General features: G+C 38.5%; 2 protein-coding genes and 1 long non-coding RNA gene across 7 annotated transcripts; 2 read left to right on the top strand and 1 right to left on the bottom strand.

Moving 5' to 3' along the window:
* Positions 1–1,330: 1,330 nt before the first annotated feature.
* On the bottom strand, positions 1,331–9,324 carry LOC137807892 (quinolinate synthase, chloroplastic). 5 transcript variants are annotated; one of them, XR_011080609.1, is made up of 8 exons: positions 8,310–9,324; positions 6,747–7,031; positions 6,282–6,497; positions 5,988–6,167; positions 4,929–5,441; positions 4,495–4,656; positions 4,250–4,412; positions 1,331–1,536 (listed from the first exon to the last, which is right to left on the bottom strand). XR_011080609.1 is itself a non-coding variant. In XM_068608735.1 (7 exons), exons 1-7 carry the CDS (start codon positions 9,222–9,224, stop codon positions 4,341–4,343), a joined length of 2,343 nt encoding a protein of 780 aa, XP_068464836.1. In that variant the 5' UTR covers positions 9,225–9,324; the 3' UTR covers positions 4,045–4,340. The 5 variants fall into 5 exon arrangements, 2 of the variants coding, with proteins under 2 accessions (XP_068464836.1, XP_068464837.1); XR_011080608.1 differs by lacking the exon at positions 1,331–1,536 and adding an exon at positions 3,154–3,833; XR_011080607.1 differs by lacking the exon at positions 1,331–1,536 and adding an exon at positions 3,154–3,695.
* On the top strand, positions 9,071–10,045 carry LOC137807893 (uncharacterized). The gene is made up of 3 exons (XR_011080610.1): positions 9,071–9,206; positions 9,290–9,449; positions 9,735–10,045. It is a non-coding gene; the product is annotated as an uncharacterized lncRNA (long non-coding RNA).
* A 2,514-nt stretch (positions 10,046–12,559) lies between these two features.
* On the top strand, positions 12,560–17,788 carry LOC137805653 (uncharacterized). Its single transcript, XM_068605594.1, has 3 exons — positions 12,560–13,391; positions 13,496–17,012; positions 17,110–17,788. The coding sequence occupies exons 1-3, from the start codon at positions 12,560–12,562 to the stop codon at positions 17,786–17,788; spliced, it is 5,028 nt and encodes a 1,675-aa protein (XP_068461695.1).
* Positions 17,789–21,981: the final 4,193 nt, after the last annotated feature.

Below are 21,981 nucleotides of genomic sequence, written 5' to 3'. Positions count from 1 at the left end.
TGTGTTAGAAATTATATGATTGTGTGGTAATATGTATTTTTTTATTTTATTTAGATATCATTTCTCCTTCAAGATTAATAAAGAGAGATAAGGAACAAATTTATCTTACAAATTAGTATTAACTTTATATTTTAATAATAGTTATATATACTTGTTTTAAATATTCAAATTTCATGAGAGTTGAATCAAATATTCACATTAAAAAATTGTAATGAATTATAATTTACAAAATAATAAAATTTTCGAATGTTTAATTCAATTTCATGACCGTAAAAAAGAAACAAAAAATTGTTAAGCAAAAATGACAAATATTATCAAAAAGACTTGATCATAGGAAGTCCGGACTTAAGTCCACGAAAATTTGCTAACTACACTATGCTTGCACTAAGTGGATTTGAGTTTTCACTAAATTCGCTTAGTGAAGGAGCAAAGGCTTAAGCGAATTTGGAGGTAGAAAGTACCCCAAAATTGCATCCAAATTCGCATCGACGTAGGGGTGAAAGCGTTAAGTGTTGACAAAATGTGTTACGCAAATTTGACCCTGAGAGTACCCTTAAATTTATATTGAACAAATTTTTCCTACACTGAGCGAATTTGACAGAATTTGCAAACTAAATTTCAAACTTGAATGAGAAATCTAACCTTCCAGACAACTCAAATTCATTTTTAAAGTTGCATCTAAAGCTTATTCAGTCCATTCAAACATTTAGTTCAACAATACAATACAAATCAACCATCAAACATTCAATCCAACTCATTCATCCATCAACCAAGTCAAAACTTACTTTATCTAAATTTCCAATCTAACCTAGATAATTCCAATTTATGGACTAATTTATATAAGTAATTCTAAAGTTCTATCAAACACATTAACTTTCCTTACGTGAATCGTTTGTTTTCCAAAAAACATTTTATAACCTCATCTTTGCGGTTTGTATTAACTTCAAAGTATGAGAATATAGTGCAAGTTATCTAAACATATCATAATTTTAGTTATGATATAATAAGTTGAAAGTTTCACTTTTCTCAACTAATCAAACTAAGTTTGATGACTAAATCCTCGATAAAAAATAGAAAAACAAAATATCTTTATAGTAAATAGAAGTTTACGATTTAAAAATATGGAGAATTGTAGGATGCGATAAAATTTTAAAATAGATAAAATATGAACAACAAATTTTAGAAAAAATTAAGAGAATAAAAAATAGAATGAGTAATATATATTTTATAACAAGGAAGAGGTACCCTGTTACCATTAATGCATTTTAGGGTAATTTTATTTACACTGAAATATTTTACAATAAAAAGAAAGTAAAATATAAAATAAAATAATTAAAGTGAATCTTTTATTTCAAATGATGACTTCTTTTACGCAAGGAACATAGTTAACTAATATCAATTGTTGGTCAAAGGAGTCAATAATCTAATAGTGTGCCCACAAATCACCATTCACGAGAGTGATTGAAGGGTGTCTATTCTGTTATTATGTTGTCCCTTCAAATTTAATCTTTCTGTACCAAACTATTGTCCAAATTTCTGTAAATTGTAAGAATCAGAGAAGGAAACGAGTCAATAACTTCATAATAAGAGAAAAATATTGACTTTTTCTTATTAAAAGAATTATTCTTACACCCTCCCAAGTTCAATATACGTTAATTTGCTATTGTTTTTACTCTAACTTTTTTTTCGAATTTATTTAGTAATACATGATATATTTCATTATCTTTAAAATATTCTCTATTTTGTATTCAATTATGTGAATTATATGAGGTCAAAGTGATGTCGAAAAAAAAAAAACTCAGTGTTATTTGAGAATTGGGATTTTTGCGTGGGTCGTGAACGGTGAAAATTCATTTGGTTAATTATAAATGTTTTTGAAAAACAAATTATCCTGTATTTGATTTCAATTGAACACTTTTTCCACAAATACTGTTTTAGTGAGATAACTTCTTTAGACACACTATTTTAATTTTTTATAATTAATTTTTTTTAAATATTTTATTTCGTATTAAAGAACTTTGTCATTTAAAATACATTTTAATGTTTTTTTAAATGATAAAAATTATGAAAATGACTTTTTAAGTTGATGAGGAAGTTCCCTTTCTCATGCATATTATCGAATGCTTTAGATAAATTTACACTATTCATGTTTTAAGCTCATGTTTAGTGACACATTTAACATATTATTTGTTTTAGTTGCTAAACATTTCATCATTATTTTGTTTTAAAAATATTTCAATGAATTAAGGAAATAAATGTTTATAATTTATTATTGTTCTAAATTTTCATGTGAGACTTGAGTATATTGAAATCAAGTTTGGTATTACGAGTTTATAATAAAATAATAAATAAATACTTTGTTCTATATCTTAATAGTCTCGTATAATTTAGAAATTGAGGTAAAAAACAATTTAAATAATAAAATCATAGGAGATAAGGTGTATATTAAAATTTTAAATTTTGCATAGTTTAAATGCAAACTTAAACCTATCTTTACCTTTTTCAAGATATAAATTATGATAAACTTGATTTTGCGTATTATTTTTTTTTTATAGATGATCTCTCTTCATATTGTCTAGTGTGAAGATAGTAATCAGCTGTTAGATCCTCTAGTGTCTTTTACACCATCTAGCCTAGTTGTTCAATCTATTCTTACTACATCATCTATGTAAGTGATTGCTTATTTATCTTTTTTTATTTTATTTTTTTATTATTACTATTATTATTATTATTATGCAGTTTTCATTCTTATAAAAATATTTATTTTACCTCTGTTAGTGTTACATTATTTATTTGCGTAAAATATCTCTTTTAATATCACATTATTTATTTAAATCAATATACTATTAAAGTTAGAAGAAAAACCATATTGGACCAACGTGAGTCTAATCTAAAAGAAGAAAATAATAGTTTATATTTTTTTTTTAAATAAAGTAAATGAACTCTTTTTAAAGAAAAAAAATATGAATTATAATAAAGGTAAGGAAAAAATAGTCATATTAAAAAAAAACAGTTATTGATATAATTTTTAAAAATCAACATCAATTTAAATTGTTCGAATTGTTTTAAATAATAATAAAATAAAGGAATGACAAAATTGAATCTTGAAAAGATTAGTTTTTGGCTCAGTTTAGGAAAATTGAGAAAAAAAAATCCAATTACATTAGTGTGTTTATTCCTTAGGATGGTAAATCCATGAATATACAATGTGAATAATGCTAATCACTAATTGAAATAGTAGTGTAAAATATTTAATGATGTACTACTATAGAGGAAATATTTGCTATTTTGCCACAAAAAAAATATCGATACCATGAGTGCGGTTTATATTGCGCTCAAATTGATTTCATGTTTATATCACAATGGTGCACCATCCATACCATATTCCTTCTCCTTTCCAAAGAATTGGAGCCTCATTGTGGACTACCATACTACAATCTTTCAATCTATGTCGCCATTGTCATCCTCCTAGTTCACTTTTAAGGTAACCTAATGATCAATCATCTTCGTAGCAAGATAATGGAAACCACCATTCCAGAAACCCCTTATAGTTGAATAGAACACCAGTCACTAGGCTAGCAAAATGGAGGAGGCACAATATTTCTTCCCTACACATGACATAGCGAATTGCAAAATCCCAGAGACCAAAGACAACACCTTGGCTTTCAACGCAGCATGAGCCCCCTCCACACCCTCTGCCAAAACCATGAGAATGATTGAGGAATCGATTACAAAACCGACTTAGGGAAATGAGAAAGATAAGACTATGATACTTGTGGAGGAATGTGATGGCGAGAATGACAACACTCATAGTAATAAAGAAAGCCGGTTATCTGGTTGTTGACAGAGAGGAAAAGAAGGGAAAAAAGGCCACCGCCAAAAATCACCAAAATTAGTTCAGATATGGAGAAGAGGAAGAATTTGGTCTGAAGGATGTCTTATAATCATGTGATAATGATATTAATTTAGAAACTCAATTGCGATTCATGATAGACCACATATCATGCTAATGTACCTTAAAATCCATCCTGTAAAAACTTCAAATGCATATCTAAATGGGTATTTTGTGCAATACTACTTTGCTCGCTCAAAACATCATATGTCCTGTACGATCTTTTTTATTAATAAAAGAAAAAAAAAAGCAGGTGTAATTTCATTTATTTCTCTATATCGGTATGACTATATTATGTAATCTTTATCTAAATAATATATATTAGATACCATACAACAACAAAGACCATGAACGAACCTAGCTTTTGCAGCAGTTGCAACTTGGAATTGCTCACAAGATAGCAGCACAAATTTCGGTCTTCAGATCACATTATTGTTTCACTAGTTTATCAAATTGACCGTGTACTTTCTCGAGGGTGAAGAATCTGGTCAACAAGAATCTCTGGAAGCTTTTTAGTAGCCTGTGCAAGTATCAATACGTGAATTCAAAGCACATGGTACACGTGCCACTCAATAATATAGGAAATATACCAAGAAGCTAACCTGGAAGTTCCGCATGTGCAAAATAGGCTCACATCCAACATCTGCCACTGATTTGCCATTTGGTGTCTGTAGCTTAAATCGCTCTGCCTTGTATGCAGAAAGAATATTTTCTTCATCAGGTAAGTTATGGCTAACCTTCAGGAGTGAGCTGAGAGAATTCATCTGAAAGGTTGAAGATACAATCAGATGACAGCTTGCAAGAATTCTTTTTTAAGAAAACTAGTTACAATCCATATAAAACCCACCTCGATGAGATAAATGATAGAACTAAAGTCTTTCATTACATTTTAGAAATAAACCTATAATGTACTTAATGACCAACCAACTATCGTCATTTATGCAACTGCTATTCAAGATCTTGTCACTCTACGAGAATATCTCAAAACGGGTTACAAACTGAGCTAACCATATGTAAAGCAAACGACAAACTCTACCTTCATGTATGGACAAGATGCACAACCACCATGAATGGAACAACCCTCCCCACTAGCTATTCCTGGTACCACGGGAAGTATGATATCACCCACTTTGGCAGAATGAACACCAGAGGATAAACTTGAGGATGTTTCTGAGATTGAGTCGGAAGAAACTGGAAAGACTATTTCAACAGTAACTTTTGCTTTTTCAGAAGAGGACTTCGCAGGCTCCAACAAGCTACGAACTGTAGCAACAATTGAAGTCACCATCCCAGATTCTGTTCCTAAAACAAATTGGAGATGATCATTTATATTTCTATCCAAAGCTTCCTGAACCCGATCCTTTATGAAAGTCAAAATATTCTGAGTGGAGCCTACTACGCCCATTCCCCTTCTCTTTGCTTCCATCGCCAATGAAAACATCTCTCCAGGAACCTCTAGATGAGCAGTGAGAAACGCATCACAATACATTTCTTTTATGTTCTTCACAACTTCATGGCCAAATAGATGGTGAACAATGCATGTTCCATCCTGGCACCAAGTCAAAAAAGAATATATAATCATGAAATGAAGTACAGAACCATAGATTGCTAGTACTAGCCTACTAAAATAAAAACACTTAAACCAGCAGATTATAAGCCAATACAATACAAGCCATATTTTATACAAGGAAAATTCAAATTTTTAAAAAAAACTGCAGAAAATAAAGAAAGACCACAACAGTGTCAAGTGCAGGCACTGGTAAATTTCTCTCAAAGTGTAATGTCGCATAAAACCCAACACCGGGAAAAGAAAGATGAAATTATTTAACAAAGCATATATACCAACTTATGTGAATGAAATTATGAGAGGGAAATGTACAATAAGAATGAGGTATCATACTAACTTACTGAGTATATCATTGACACGTGGAAAAATAGTTCACAACAAAACGTTTTCACTACAAACCAGCATCCCAAAAGGATAAACAGAAGATCTCAATCAAATGGATTGACACAACATGTAAATGACGCACATCTAATTCCAAATGAATTAGATTCTTTCCTGGAATTTTAAAAAACGTGCTAAAGATCTTACCTCAAAATAGTGAAGTCGAGGTAATAATGATCTAATAGAGTCTTGGTTGTGCTCGGGATGTATTGTAGCAATCTCTTCATCAGTCATCTTTGTCATTTGTTGGAACAATTCTTTAATGTTTGCACCCATGTAAGAATCAGGTCCATACCATATGCTTAAATCTGGAACTTGAGCAAATGCCTGCATGAGTATGGACCAACAAATTATTTAAAGAAACAACTAAATGGGCTTGGTGATGATCATATGATCATTACAATGTCAAAGAGGAATAATAAAGGTTTTTATTTGACCAACCTGTAGAATAGTCTGGACAACATTTGATGAAGTACAGGTTATTGTAGGAACAAGCTCATGAGCAAATGCCTTTGTCTCTAACTTAGTGTTAATGTATATGACGTGCAAAGACGTAGATCTGGAAGCAGCAGAAAGATATTCCATGTAAGTAGGAGTAGCTGCAGCATCAGCCAGAGAACAACCAATTTGCTCATTTGACATCCGATACACACCAACCTGCAAGTAATTATCCGAAGAAAAATTAAGGGCTAAGGATTAACACACAACCCAGATATTGAATTTTACTAATATGGTTTACTGCAGCACATATAACCTGCTTCATACAAACCATTCACCAATGTTTATAAATAGGAAACTTAACTTAATAGAGGCTATCTTCTAGACAGCCTTCACTTATCATTACATATTTCGCCTGCTGATGACTATCTTCAAAATAGAAAACACAAACACAAGAGAAATGCATACCTCACTAAAACCAGCTTGATCAAGGATGGCACGCACATTTTCTGACATAAAATCCACACCTAGCACTGTTATGAACTGGCATCCAGCTTTTGCCATTTTAACTGCAGTATCTGCCATGACCAGTGAATCAGATATATGGATATGAGGCCATTGCTTCTGAGCAGCAGTTAAAATGCCTTGGACCTCAGGATCCATGTAAAAGTGTGCAACAACACCAATGTTCTTCTCCTTCAGCACATTGACTAGTTCATTAACTTTTAACTCATTAGGGAACAAATATTTTGCCTGCAGTGAAGCTAGAACAAAATTAGGAGAACAATGCTGTCAGGTCATAATTCCAAGAAATTATGGCATTTGTGGTGGGCATAACAATCTATAATGATGTGAAGTAAACATGTCCTTTCAGAGAAGAACTACTTGAACAGATAAAGTAAGCATATGACAACGTTTTAAATTGAAGTTCATTAACAAAAAAACAAAAAGGAAAAAGAAAAACTCCCAAAAATTTCTAAAAGCCCAAATTGTGTGGACAGTGAGTAACAAGTTAGTGTGTACAGCTTAACAGTACCTACATACATCACCATCCTTGGTCTTTGGTTGACATGTCATTCACATTGAAGTGCTCAACTTTGAGAAAAAAATCTCATGAAACTAAAGGACCACCAAAGAAATGCGCAGGAAGTTTTGGTACAGTAGGACTTTCATCAAACACAAATTTGTACGCACAAAAGTGTGTTATAAAGATCTTAAGATGATGTTGTTCTTCAATGCAACTAATTAATAGTGAAGATATAGCAAGTAGAAAGACAGCTTAGCAAAACATCTGAGTCACAATTCAACATTTTGTCTAGTTGATGTGTTGGATGCACAGTACAAGAAATTTTGGGTGAAAGAAAGGGATGAAAGGAAGGAATAGAAAGGTTGGGGTAGATAAGGGCCAAAGGAAGAGGGAGAAAGAACTATATGTAATTTTATTATTTAACTATTTTTATTAAGAATGATTAAAATTTGCGTCTTGCATTTCATCTTTCCTTTTTTGGTTATGTGATTAATACTATATTAAATAGAGATTGTCCAGTAGTTATTTTTTTAACAAATCAAAAACACTTTGGCTAATAACAGCATGTATCTAACTATAAGGGTAGCAGCATCCGACAATAAGACAAAATAGATTCAAACAAAAAAAGTGGAGCAATGATATTCAGTTTACACAGTTAAATTCATTTCACACCTAAACATAATTTTTTATTCTAAAAAAACAGTAGTTGCAGATTAGTTATTTTTTAAGGGTGTCAAACTTTATTCAAAAAAGTCCTCCACCTTTTGATGAGGATCAGATCCTCGCGATAACAGAAGGAAGCCAACACTCACTATAACTCTCCACAATTCTTTACTTTTTGGACGGTGTAAGATTTTGTTAGACTGTGTAATCACTCCCAGCCCCAGAAGCAACAAATTATGCAAAAATAAAAAGACAAGAAAAAAAGCAAACAAACACAACATATGTGATTGCATGAATTCCAGAGAGTCAGAATTGAAAAAAAAGAAAGAAACGGTGCTAACCTGGGCTTCAGCGTAGCTACCCTTGGGAAAAATCCCATGAGAGGTAATAACCAAGGAAGGAAAAGGCTCAAAGGGAACCTTCCCTTCCCTCTGAGCCACCAACTGCTTCGTCCTCTTCTGCATGCTCACCAGCACGTTGTGCCACGTGTTAACCCTCGACCGCCCACTTCCTCCCGGTAACCCCACATTCAAACCAACCAAATCATCGGTGCTCACTTTCATGACCTCATCCGGCTTCGAACCATCAAGCACCCACACCAGACACGCGCAGAACCCCCTCGTAATCTCTGAATCACTGTCTGCAGCCACCCGCACCTTCCCCTCCTCGTCGATCCCCACCTCCACCCACACGCGCGAGGTGCATCCCATCACCCGGTTTGAGTCGACCCGACTTGACTCCGCCATAGGCGACATCTCCGCCGCGAATTTAAGCAGGCGCTTAACCCGCTCCTTCGGCTCCCGCAGCGACTGGAACTCCGCCGCGACGTATTCGAGCTTCGACGGAACGACGAGCTTCGAGGTGATGAGCGCAGAGCAGGAAATCACAGGGTTTGGTTTGATCGAACCTGAACGTCGTCGGAGGCATTTGAAGGATTTAAGTAACGGAAGGTGTTGTTTGAGGGGTTGGACGGTGAAGAGTTTTCGGTTGCATGATGTTGAGAGGAAAAAGGAAGTGGAGACAGTGGTGTTCACAGTGGCAACGGCCATGGCTAGGTAGTAGGAATGCGTGGAAAGGGTTGAATTGGAGCGAAAGAGCGAAAGGATTAAAATAGCTGCAAAAGTGGGATTGGTTGAGAAGAAAGAACATGAAGAATAAGTGAAGGGAATGGTTGAGAAGAAAGAACATGAAGAATAAGTGAAGGGCCAAAGGGGTGATTCCTTGAAGTGTATGCATAGGTCCACCCAGTTTGTCATTTCTTACTCTTTTTTCTCAGTCATTATTGAGCACATACGGAAGTTTTTACACGTGTCGTTCACAGGTTGTTTGAAAAAAAATCAATAAAGCAAAAGTACCAAAACAAGAAAACGGAGACACAAAACAAACACAGGCACGTGTACATCAGGTTTGCTCAATGTGAACACAGTCGTGGTTCCTTCATTCTTTTCTCAGTCAAGCCAAAATTGAAGTGCCGAAAGAAGGTAGGTAGTATATTCTGTATTTTCGATTTTGAATCTTGAAATCTGATTTCAAGATTTGTTTTGTTCATTCTTTTCTCACACAATTAAAAGCAAAACACACAACCACTCTTTTCTCACGTCATATGTGTAGATTTCCTTTTTAGCCAAAATGGAATGCTGAGAATTTGCAGCTTTGCAGTGAGATAAAGTAGCTGATAAGTGTATTGAATTTTCGAATTTGAAATTTGAAATGTCATTTGAAATATGATGAAGTTTGGAGTTCTTTTACAGTATTTGTATGTCTAGTTTCTCAGGTCAACATTTCTACATCCAGTGTTTTTGCTTTCATGAAATACAAGAAGAATGAAAGGGGTGGCGTTTGTCTGTAGTGTTTGATAAGCAAATCTGAATTTGTTGAATGTGGATTCAATGTAGCCATCTCTATGAGGCCAACATGTATACTTTTGAAATCATAGTTGTGATTCTTTGTATGCATTATTGAAATAGTATATTGTGTTGTAATATTGTAAATGTATTATTCTGTTTTGAATGATCAAATATATGTTTTTAATGATCACTCAAAATAATTTAATTAATAAAATAATGAAATTTTAATATTCTTTGTTTAAATTCTGTTTCATTGCGCTATCCAAAATCCTAGTCGATGGCTTAGAATTGTTCTTAGTGTCTAAATATGGAGGAACTCTACTAAGAAGTTCTGATCTTAAAATACAAGTTTTCACTTAGAATGGCATGGCTAATAAAAGTGACACGTTGCATGATTGCTTTAATACTATAGAAAAAAGATTCTATTTTACCACTAAAAGACTATATAATTAGATGTTATAAGAGTAACTAAATGACCTTATGTGAGTTGCTGTCAACTTAGTGAAACTGAAAGAAGAATGTTTGAGAAAAGAGATTATACTATTACTATGTCAATATTCTGTTCACACCTATTGTTAGACTGTATGTATCTAACCATGCACCTTAATTGCCAGCATCTTCAACTTCTTTTTGTCAATCACAGTGTTATATATATTTATTTCCGTGTACATTAGTTTAAATCTATGTCAACACTAAAACCAATGGTAGAGCTCTGTTCACCTTAGTGGTACTATAGATATTGTAGAATATAGGAGGAGAATATTGTTGCACTAACTTATGCACCCACTTGAAGAGAGAGAGAGAAAGAGGTGAATATTTCATTTAGATAAGTGATATGCACCATTCTATAATCCTATTCTAATTCATTTTAATTTCACTTTTTTACATGAAATATGAAAACAAAAATACCATTTCTTCATATCATCATATATTGTAGCAGGTGAATATATCATTTCCTTTCCCTTAACTTCATTCAATTGATGGTATACTATGACTCTTACAAGTGGTGACATATTTTTAGGCATAATTTTCTAATCAAACAATGAGAAAATAGTCCAGACATTACAGTTTGTTAACTTTTATAATGAGTACTTAAAAATAATACCAGAATCTTTACATAAACTCTTCAATGCATATTTGAGATATTTAAAGATCTGATCAGGCCAACATAGGCAAATGTTTTTGCACTTGCAAAAACAACAAAAAGTGAATAAGGTATGGGAGAAACATCTATTGGCAACATTCGTCATTTCAATAATGCAATATCTTTCACAGGTTACATTACACTAGTTAGTGAAGAAACACTTCAATAATGCAATGTCTTTCACAGGTTACATTACACTAGTTAATCAAGAAACACTTCTACCTTTCATTCGTTTGACAAAACATGTTACTTGAATGTCCTCCAAATTTCTTTTACTTGAATGTACATTTGAACAGAAAACATAAGTGCAGGAGTTGCATCCGACATAAACTCCTTGACTCCCACTTTTCCTAGACAGAGGAATTATATTCTTGGCTCTTTTTTAATACATTATTTTTCCCTATCCTAATGCTTGCATAGGCTGGACAACCTGCACCTGGTGATGGTGGAGGTAACCATGTGAAAGATAGCATTTTATATTTATCATCAGTTTTGTCAAAAAGGACATTTTTTATTACTTTCTTATAAATTGGTGGTTTAGTTTATTGTTTTACATATATTGTCATATACAGAAACGCTGCAGCAGTCAGCATGAATATTGGTCCACAGTAGTCGCGGATGCATATACAACACCTACAATCGAAGGAGATGAATTTAATATAATTACTTAGTTTTTTTGGTCATGCCCTTTCGAAAAGCGAGTCTCAAAAAACAGATTCCTCCACAAGCATAGTTTTTTTGGTCATGCCCTTTCGAAAAACGAGTCTCAAAAAACAGATTCCCCCACAAGCTTTGCAAAGCATTCCTAGAATGAACTTCATTCATAGTTGTTATCGTAAAAGTGTGATTTTATGGCATAAGCATTAATATAGAATCGGTTCTCTGGATTTTGCTAAAGGCTGCCACGGCTGAGCGTGATTTTGAAAGGAATCAGCATCTGTAATTAGATATCAGAGAATAAATATTGAGGCAAGCAAAGAACCACGTAACTTACTTGCATTATGCTACATATCTATTGATAATTAAACTTTGAAATGAGAAGATCAAAGAAAATATCTTGTACCGGTAGGCACCGAATGACCGAGTGATTTACGTCGAGTAAACCTAATTAAATCTAATCAAATCCACTACGATTATTTCGCGTGAAGTGGAAAGCGGTAACGATGACCATTGACTAAGTCGAAGCATGTCCTCTGGACCACTCCCCTAATTTTCAGGACACCATCAAGCACGACCCAAGAACCACTAAACATGTCTCTAACCATCAACTGCCTGACCCAGATGGCCCAGGCCCAGGTCAACCCATAAAAGGAACTTCTGGAAGGAAAAAAGGTACGTTTTTCAGATAATCAGGAAATTCTCACGGAGAAAGATCGCTCACTTGAGCGTCGGAGCACAATCGCAGGTACCCCTACCGGCCGACCGAGGCACGCGGAGAAGAAGGAGACTTGAAGAACAGGACAATTAAGAGTGAAGCAGACACCTTGTATTGACGTGGATCAACATTACTCAGTCCCCAATATCCATACAGGTACAATTGGCGCCCACCGTGGGGCCGAGTAATCACTATTCCCAAACCTAGAGGAACCAACCCTCAAGGATGGGTTCAACGACGAACAACAACAATGATACTGCCACGGAAGAACATAGGACGATACTCCAAACCCTCCAGATTCAGATGCAGGAGTTGCTCCAGAAGGGAGCCATTGATCAACTACGTCAAGAGGAAGAGAAGAAAAGACAGGAAGAGGAACGCCAACGGCATGCAGAAGAGATAGCTCAACTGAAAGAGCAGAACAAAAGATTGATGGAAAGACTCGAGCAATCTGAGCGTGAGGGACATTCACGTGCGCCTTCTCCACCACCACTCCAGTCAGGCACGAAGACAATAGCCCAAACTATACCTCCCACATCACTCGTTCAGCACACCCATCAGAGTGTAAAGCAGGTAACCCCAAACAGGGTAGCAAACCCGAGAGGCCATCCGTTCACTGATGATATCATAGCCACTCCTCTCCCTGACAAGTGGAAAGGCCTAACGATAAATCTTTACGATGGATCCACAGACCCAGACGAACATCTGAATATATTTAGAACTCAAATGACCCTTTACACAACTGATCGGACGGTGTGGTGTAAAGTCTTCCCCACCTCTCTCAGGGAAGGCCCCCTCGGATGGTTCTCTGATCTTCCACCCAATTCCATTACAAGCTTCGACGCTTTGGAATTGAAATTCACCACACAATATGCCACAAGTAGACCTCATCGGACATCCTCCATGTCCCTCCTGAATGTCAAACAAGAAAGGGGAGAATCATTAAGAACATTCATGAACAGATTTAGCAAAGTGTGTATGAGCATTCGTAACCTTAATCCAGAAATAGCCATGCATCATTTGGTCTCAGCCATACTACCTAGGAGGTTCACTGAAAGTCTTATCAAACGGCCCCGTGTAATATGGATGAATTAAGAACAAGAGCGACAAAGTTCATGCAGATAGAAGAACACATTGATTATCATTGAAAGACACATGCAGAGAACGCGGACAGAGGCAAAGGGATTCGTCCCCCCATAGTTCCGACCGACCGAGATCGCCATCGCCCCAACAGGGGTCCCCGCTTCCACAGCTACACTCCCTTGATTGTACCAAGGGGGAAAGTTCTAGACGAAGCACTACAAATTGAATTGATTCCGGCACTAAAGCAGTCGCAAACCCCTCCTAATGCCGATACCAGTAAACGTTGCCAGTACCATCGTAACTACGGTCACACGACCGAAGGATGCCAAACACTAAAAGATAAAATTGAAGAGCTTGTCCAGGCCGGTCACCTCCGTAAGTTCGTGAAAGCTACCGTTACTATATCCAGGTCACCCCAGCGTGATCATGATCCCCGAGAACGTGTAGGACGAAGAGATGACCGAACCCGCGAGAATCATTATTGTTCGAACAGAAGGAAAAGAAGCGAAAGTCCGGTTCGACGAACGAGACCTAAAAGCGAAAGCCCTGAGCGTAGGAGCCGAACTAAACAGAAAGTTCGCGCGGTCATCAATACAATCGCTGGACCGGTATCACTCGGCCAGCCCCCTCAAGAGATTAACTACATTGCCGGTGGTTTTGCAGATGGAGGATGTTCTAATTCAGCAAGGAAGAAACATTTAAGGGCAATTCAATTCGTTCATACCTCCACACAACGCCGACCGCACATACCACCAATCACTTTCACCGACGATGATTTCACAGCAATTGACCCATCTCAAGATGATCCTATGGTAATAACTGTGGAGATAGACAAATTCGCAATCGCAAAAGTCTTAGTAGATCAAGGCAGCTCGGTCGACATCCTTTACTGGGAAACATTTAAGAAGATGAAGATCCCAGAGGCGGAGATACAACCCTACAACGAACAGATAGTTGGTTTCTCAGGAGAAAGAGTCGATAAGAGAGGATTTATTGATTTATACACTACATTTGGTGACGATTACCTCAGTAAAACCATCAACATACGATACCTACTCGTCAACGCCAACACATCGTACAATATTTTGCTCGGTCGTCCATCTATCAACAGGTTGAAAGCCATTGTCTCAACTCCTCACTTAGCTATGAAGTTCCCCTCGGTCAATGGAGATATAGCAACCGTGCATGTAGATCAAAAGATAGCACGAAAGTGCTATGTAGCTAGCCTGAAGGTGGAGCCGACCCGAAGGCTTTATGCCACGTCGGCCGAGCGAACCACAGAGCGAAGAGGCCGGTCGCCAGAAAGACGTTCTAAAGGAAGAGAATCCAGAAGACACTTAGTCGCTTTAGTTGATCTGGATCCTCGATTGGATGATCCCCGGATGGAAGCAGGGGAAGATCTTCAACCCATATTCTTCCGTGACAAAGACCGAAAGACACACATGGGAACGTCTCTCAAACTGGACGACCGAGAGGCGATCGGTAAGACATTAACAAAAAATGCTGATCTTTTCGCTTGGACTGCTGCAGACATGTCAGGGGTAAAACCAGATGTAATTACCCATCGGTTGTCTGTCTATAAAGAGGCCAGGCCGATCGCTCAAAAGAAAAGGAAACTAGGTGAAGAACGGCGCAAAGCCGCACGGGAAGAAACAGACAAGCTAGTTCAAACTGGTTTTATTCAGAAGGCCCACTACACAACGTGGTTAGCCAATGTGGTGACTGTAAAAAAGGCAAATGGAAAATGGAGAATGTGTGTAGATTATACAGACCTTAATAAAGCATGCCCAAAGGACTCGTATCCCTTACCTACAATCGACCGACTGGTCGACGGTGCAGCCGGTCATCAAATCCTCAGTTTCCTTGATGCTTATTCGGGTTATAACCAAATACAAATGTACCACCGTGATCGAGAGAAGACCGCGTTTAGAACGGATTCTGATAATTTCTTCTATGAAGTCATGCCGTTCGGTCTCAAGAATGTCGGAGCCACGTACCAGCGACTTATGAATCACGTATTCCACGACATGATCGGTCGGAACATGGAGGTATATGAAATGAGAAGTCCCAGCGGACTCAAAGAGATTCAGAGAATAGTTGGTCGTCTTACATCGTTATCTCGGTTCGTACCTAAGCTTGTTGAACGAACGAGACCCATTATAAAACTTTTGAAGAAAACGACTAAGTTTGAATGGACAGATGAATGCGAACAAAATTTCCAACAGCTAAAAACATTTTTGTCATCCCCACCGGTCATCCAGAAACCGAACGCACGAGAACCCACTGTAGTCTACCTAGCTGTCTCCAATGAAGCAGTGAGTTCCGTTCTAGTACAAGAAATTGAAGCGGAAGAACGACCGGTATATTTCATCAGCCGAGTCCTACACGACGCGGAGACCCGATACCAAATGGTCGAAAAAGTTGCCTTAGCTTTAGTCATTACCGCACGACAGATGCGGATGTACTTCCAAAATCACAAGGTTATGGTTAAGACTAACTATCCCATTATGAAGATTCTCATCAAACCTGACTTGGCCGGACGAATGATAGGTTGGGCAGTCGAACTGTCAGAATTCCATATCGAATACCAACCCAGGGGGGCCATCAAGTCCCAAGCCCTTGCTGACTTCACAGCAGAGCTCACTCCCTATCCGACCGAAGAAACTCCCAGATGGACATTATACGTAGATGGGTCATCGAACAGTCGTTCGTCCGGGGCGGGAGTTGTACTTGAAGGACCAGGAGAGATCGTTATCGAACAAGCCATGAAGTTCGAATTTAAAACTTCCAATAATCAGGCCGAGTATGAGGCTATAATCGCAGGTCTACATCTGGCGATCGAGTTAGAGATAACAAGTATAACTTGTAAGAGCGACTCTCGTCTAGTCGTCGGACAACTCACAGGGGAGTATGAGGTAAGAGAAACGTTACTTCAACAATATTTTCATTTTGTGAAAAATCTTGTAGACAGGTTCAAAGAAATCTCATTCCAACACGTACGGAGGGAAAATAACACTCGGGCGGACGCTCTATCAAGATTGGCTACCCTAAAAAAGAAAGGTGTCCACCGATCGGCCATACACGTGACCCTTGCTAAACCAAGTGTCGGTACCGAAGAATGCATGGCGACCGACACGCAACCTAACTGGATGACTCCCATAAAACAATATCTGACCGATGGTGTATGCGATTCACACTTGGAGAAAATAATGAAACTACAAGCCGCCCGATACATACTCATTGGCCAAGATCTTTACAGGAGAGGGTACTCCCGTCCCCTCCTAAAATGCCTTAGTCCAGAACAAGTCACCTATGTGATGACCGAGTTACACGAAGGGATATGCGGAACCCATTCAGGAGCACGGACTATGTCCGCCAAAATTCTAAGAGCTGGATACTACTGGCCGACCGTGCAGGGAGACTGCACCGAGTACGTTCAAAAATGTGTGAAGTGTCAGGAGTTCGACACCTTATCACACCAAAAACCAGAACACTTGCACTACATCCTATCCCCCCTGGCCATTTGTGAAATGGGGAATGGATATTATCGGACCTTTCACACCCGGAAAAGGGCAATGCAAGTTCCTGTTGGTTGGCATAAATTACTTTACCAAATGGATTGAGGCCGAACCATTGACAACCATCACCGCCCGTAATGTACAGAGCTTTGTATGGAAAAACATTGTCTGCAGGTTCGGCCTACCTCAGATCATTATCACAGACAACGGTCGACAATTCACCGACCGAGGGCTAGCTGAATTCTATGAGAAACTCCATATCAAACATATAACGAGTTCGGTCGAACACCCTCAAACCAACGGTCAGGCGGAAGCAGCCAACAAAGTTATTCTCAATGAGTTAAAAAAGAGACTTGGCCCGTCCAAGGGAAACTGGACTGAAGAATTGTTAGAGGTTCTATGGGCCTATCGCTGTACTCCCCAATCAACGACTCAAGAAACACCTTACAGCCTGACGTACGGCACAGAAGCCATGATTCCGGTCGAAATCGGCGAGCCTTCATTGCGCCGACAGACATTAGACTTAGACTTGAATAAAGAAAGTCTACTGGTCGGCCTCGACCTCATCAATGAATTAAGAGACAAATACAAGATAAGGGAAGAAGCATGCAAAATACGAGCAGCACGAAGGTATAACTCGAAAGTGAAGCCACGAAGCTATCAGAAGGGAGACTTAGTTTGGCGCATGCGCAGCGACGCTCGGAAGGACGGCGGAAAGTTTTCAAGTAACTGGGAAGGACCATTCCGCATTTCTGACGCAGCAACAGGAGGAGCATATTACTTAGAATATTTGTCAGGAAAATCTATACCGAGAACGTGGAATGCCACGCATCTCAAATTCTATTACAGTTGATGAATGAATTTAGTGCACTCTTTCCTCGCTCGGTTGTTTTATCCCTAAGGAGGGTTTTCTACCGAGAAGGTTTTAACGAGGCACTTTAAATTACCAACCTTGGTCAGAAATTAATATTTAGATTATTAATCAACCGTTCATTCGGTCGGCACATATAACTAAGGTTATCCGAATTATAACTTAAACGTTATCCGAATTAATTAACCGTTCATTCGGTCGGCACATATAACTAAGGTTATCTGAATTATAACTTAAACGTTATCCGAATTAATTAACCATTCATTCGGTCGGCACATATAACTAAGGTTATCTGAATTATAACTTAAACGTTATCCGAATTAATTAACCGTTCATTCGGTCGGCACATATAACTAAGGTTATCTGAATTATAACTTAAACGTTATCCGAATTAATTAACCGTTCATTCGGTCAGCACATATAACTAAGGTTATCTGAATTATAACTTAAACGTTATCTGAATCAATTAACCGTTCATTCGGTCATCACATATAACTAAGGTTATCTGAATTATAACTTAAACCTTATTTGAATCAATTAACCGTTCATTCGGTCAGCACATATAACTAAGGTTATCTGAATTATAACCTAAAACGTTATCTGAATTAATTAACCGTTCTTTCGGTCAGCACATATAACTAACGTTATCTACCAATTTTGGTCAGAAATTAATATTTCGGTTATTATTAATTAACCATTTCTTCCGGACGGAATATATAACCAAGTAATCATTAGTCAGAAGTTAATAATCTATTAATCGTTCGTTTGATCCGATTAATATACGAAACACCATCAGTGTTATCATTAACCATGTCACTCACCAAATTCTTCATCAAAGTACCCGCCAACCAATCGTTCGGTCATAAACCGCGTGTTAAAAGGAACATAAAAACAAATTCGATAACAAAAGGTAAAATGGTTTGAAACACGTCACAAAGCAGTAAAATTGTCATTAGCCCACACCCCGGGCTCAGGTAATGGAAATGTCAAACGATGTCAAGGGTATCATCCGGTTGCACCGACTCCTCCGACTGTATAGTGTCATTTCCACGAGACATCTCAGCTACAGGATGGATGGTTTGATCATTCTCTTCGGCCTCCTCATCCCCGAGAGGCATCAGACGGCCATCCACAACATCCATGTTCAAGTCATACCGCTCGTCGTCGGACGGTACCCCATGGAAAAAGGCAACCTGACGGACGCCTTGTCTGAAGGATTGTTCATTAATGCTTAGCATGAACCCTTGTAGTTGTTCAACTTGGGCAAGGAGAGATTCTTTCTCAGTAGCCAATTTTTCTTGTTCTTTAATAGCTTCGGCTCGTCCAACCGTGACCTCATTCAGTGTAACCCTCAAGGTCTCTTGCTCTTCCCTAGCCAACCGAGCATCGTTCCGGGCCTCGTCCACAGCCTTTAGAGCATCCTTCAATGAAACGGTCAATTCACTAAGTTGCGACTTCAATTTGGGAATCGACACCGTCTTCACTCTCTTTAACTCATCCCCGATGGCCCTACCTACCACGGCCGCACGACACTGCGGCTCAACCATTTCTTCAATTAGATCCAAGGTGGGGATGGCTGCTAGGGTATCCTCATCCTCGGGGCGCAAGTCATATTGCATGGTAGGGGCCACCCTGACGGATGACCCCAGCATACTAGTAGGACTGCCCGACGAAGATCGAACGTCAATGCGGGGTGCCTTCGCCGGTCACCCCCTTTTCTTACCTTGAACGGGAGCGGCCACAACTTCGACCGGAACAACCTCCTGCTCGACCGGCCGTGGCACAATCCCAACGATGGTGGCTATCTTGCTTTTGTTTGCCTGCCTTTTCAAACTGTTCATGTATTTTTTCAAACTTGGATCCATGCTCACAACAATATCTGCAAAATAAACACGAAGGTAAGAAACACTACGCGGCTAATTGAACGACCGAAAGAAGAAAGAGCTCACCATTTAGGTCCGCCCACTGCTTGGACGACCCGTAAAGGGCTATCAGTTCCTGCGTAGGAAGTCTACACGGTAGTTGATTCACAACCTTCAAAATTTCTTGGTCGATGGGAGACAAAGATTCCCAAAACCGATGGTCAAGGGAGGTGGGTTTCTCCGTCTGGAATGGAAATTTTGTGCTCCCATCGGCATTATAAAATAGGTCCCGGCCTTCCGGTTCAACAAACACTTTAAAAAAGTAGTCCTTAAAATTCTTATAAGTAGTAAAAGCGGCAAAACATACATTACCCGGACGACTAGACAATGACAACCAACCTACTGGGGTACTCGGGTAGGTGTTGTAATAGTATAAAAATGATTTGGTGGTCGGCGTGAGGCCAAATATTTTGCAGATAATTCGAAAGGCTTGTAAAATGGCCCACGAATTAGGGTGCAACTGGGTCGGTGCAACATTCAAAATCTTAAGAACGCTCATGGTGAAGTCATCGAAGGGAAAACTTATATGCAAGTGGGAAAAGAAAGTACTATACACAAAGAAAAAGTCGTGAGGAGCATTCTCCCGACCGTGACAGACACGGTCGGTCACACCACACATATCAACACTCAGTGCCTCAGTCGGACAATCTGGTGCTAGAAAATTCTTATGAACAGCAAGAAACCCATCTAAGTCGTCCGAAGACTTCATTTTACTAGGGATCTGAAGGACAGACGGATCAACCCAATCATAGCTTGGGTCGTCCAACGACTGACTCGCACCACTAGAAGCAGTACGGGTCATCGACGAATCTACAACATTCGAAGACTCTACAGAAGAAGGCATGACTAACCTTGAATGAAGAAAATGACACGGGCAACAAACTCAGCACTCGGCGATCGAAACAACCAATGTGAAACTGAGAGCAAGTGAAATTCAGAAACCCTCAAAAGTTCAAATGAAGCAGTATTTATAGGGCGAGAAGTGAGAGAAGAAAACCCTAACACTCGTTCAGCACCGTCAAATCAAACCCAATCCAACGGCTAAGTGCATTGGGCAAATGAAACGACACGAGATCCTCACAGTTGAAAGCATCACGATGGGACAGCCCCTCGAAGTCGCAACCCTGCCATGCGTCACATCTCTGCCACGCATTTAATAATGCCAGCTAGCAAGCACCAACCCAAAAGTTTCGTGCATCTTATACGACTCTTCGGTCATCCACGCCCTCGAGCCTGGGGGGCTAGTGTATCGGTAGGCACCGAACGACCGAGTGGTTTACGTCGAGTAAACCTAATTGTACCGGTAGGCACCGAACGACCTAGTGGTTTACGTCGAGTAAACCTAATTAAATCTAATCAAATCCACTACAATTATTTCGCGTGAAGTGGAAAGCGGTTACGATGACCATTGACTAAGTCGAAGCACGTCCTCTGGACCACTCCCCTAATTTTCAGGACACCATCAAGCACGACCCAAGAACCACTAAACATGTCTCTAACCATCAACTGCCTGACCCAGATGGCCCAGGCCCAGGTCAACCCATAAAAGGAACTTCTGGAAGGAAAAAAGGTACGTTTTTCAGATAATCAGGAAATTCTCACGGAGAAAGATCGGTCACTTGAGCGTCGAAGCACAATCGCAGATACCCCCACCGGCCGACCGAGGCACGCGGAGAAGAAGGAGACTTGAAGAACAGGACAATTAAGAGTGAAGCAGACACCTTGTATCGACGTGGATCAACATTACTCAGTTCCCAATATCCATACAGGTACATATCTATATATCACAAGATTTAAAACGAAGAATAATATATCATGTAGCCTAAAATAAAATAAGATTAAGTTGGAGGGGAATTTGTTCTGGTTGGCAAGTGGAGGTGCATTTGGGCCATAGGAGAATAAACTCTTTTCTTTTTGTGAGTACCTAAAATATATTCAAAGCATGCGGCAACTTGTAGGAAGCAACTTGTAGGAAGAATGAGTATATAGATTCTTGAAAGCAAGTGTGTTTGCATTTGATAATCCATACAGATAACCCACTGAGATCATAGTGGGTTCAAGATGATGATCATGATGCTGCTGCCTCATTGACATAGGCTCTTTAGAACCTTTTTCTTAAATTCACCCAAATATATATGGACTTCTAAAGCTATAATTAAATAGACTTGGAGTTTCTCTTATATACTTTTACATTTTCAATAAATCAAAACCTATCATTAACATAACGTTTAAAATATCTTTAATTATGATTAA

This window comes from Phaseolus vulgaris, chromosome 3 (assembly GCF_000499845.2).
Source record: "Phaseolus vulgaris cultivar G19833 chromosome 3, P. vulgaris v2.0, whole genome shotgun sequence".
Lineage (NCBI taxonomy): Eukaryota > Viridiplantae > Streptophyta > Magnoliopsida > Fabales > Fabaceae > Phaseolus > Phaseolus vulgaris.
Note: the sequence above shows the minus strand (reverse complement) of the source record. Positions and strands in the feature narration are given on the sequence as shown.

Bases quoted from the DNA above. Each gene is read 5' to 3' on its own strand.
- LOC137807892 (XM_068608735.1), bottom strand. From the start codon at position 9,224: ATGACAAACTGGGTGGACCTATGCATACACTTCAAGGAATCACCCCTT. The intron at 6,498-6,746 runs GTATGCATTTCT...AATTACTTGCAG, and splicing joins ATCAAGCTGGTTTTAGTGAG to GTTGGTGTGTATCGGATGTC. The intron at 4,657-4,928 runs GTAGAGTTTGTC...TCAACCTTTCAG, and splicing joins CATCTTGTCCATACATGAAG to ATGAATTCTCTCAGCTCACT.
- LOC137805653 (XM_068605594.1), top strand. From the start codon at position 12,560: ATGGGTTCAACGACGAACAACAACAATGATACTGCCACGGAAGAACAT. The intron at 13,392-13,495 runs GTCTTATCAAAC...AGACACATGCAG, and splicing joins ACCTAGGAGGTTCACTGAAA to AGAACGCGGACAGAGGCAAA. The intron at 17,013-17,109 runs GCATAAATTACT...CATTGTCTGCAG, and splicing joins ATGCAAGTTCCTGTTGGTTG to GTTCGGCCTACCTCAGATCA.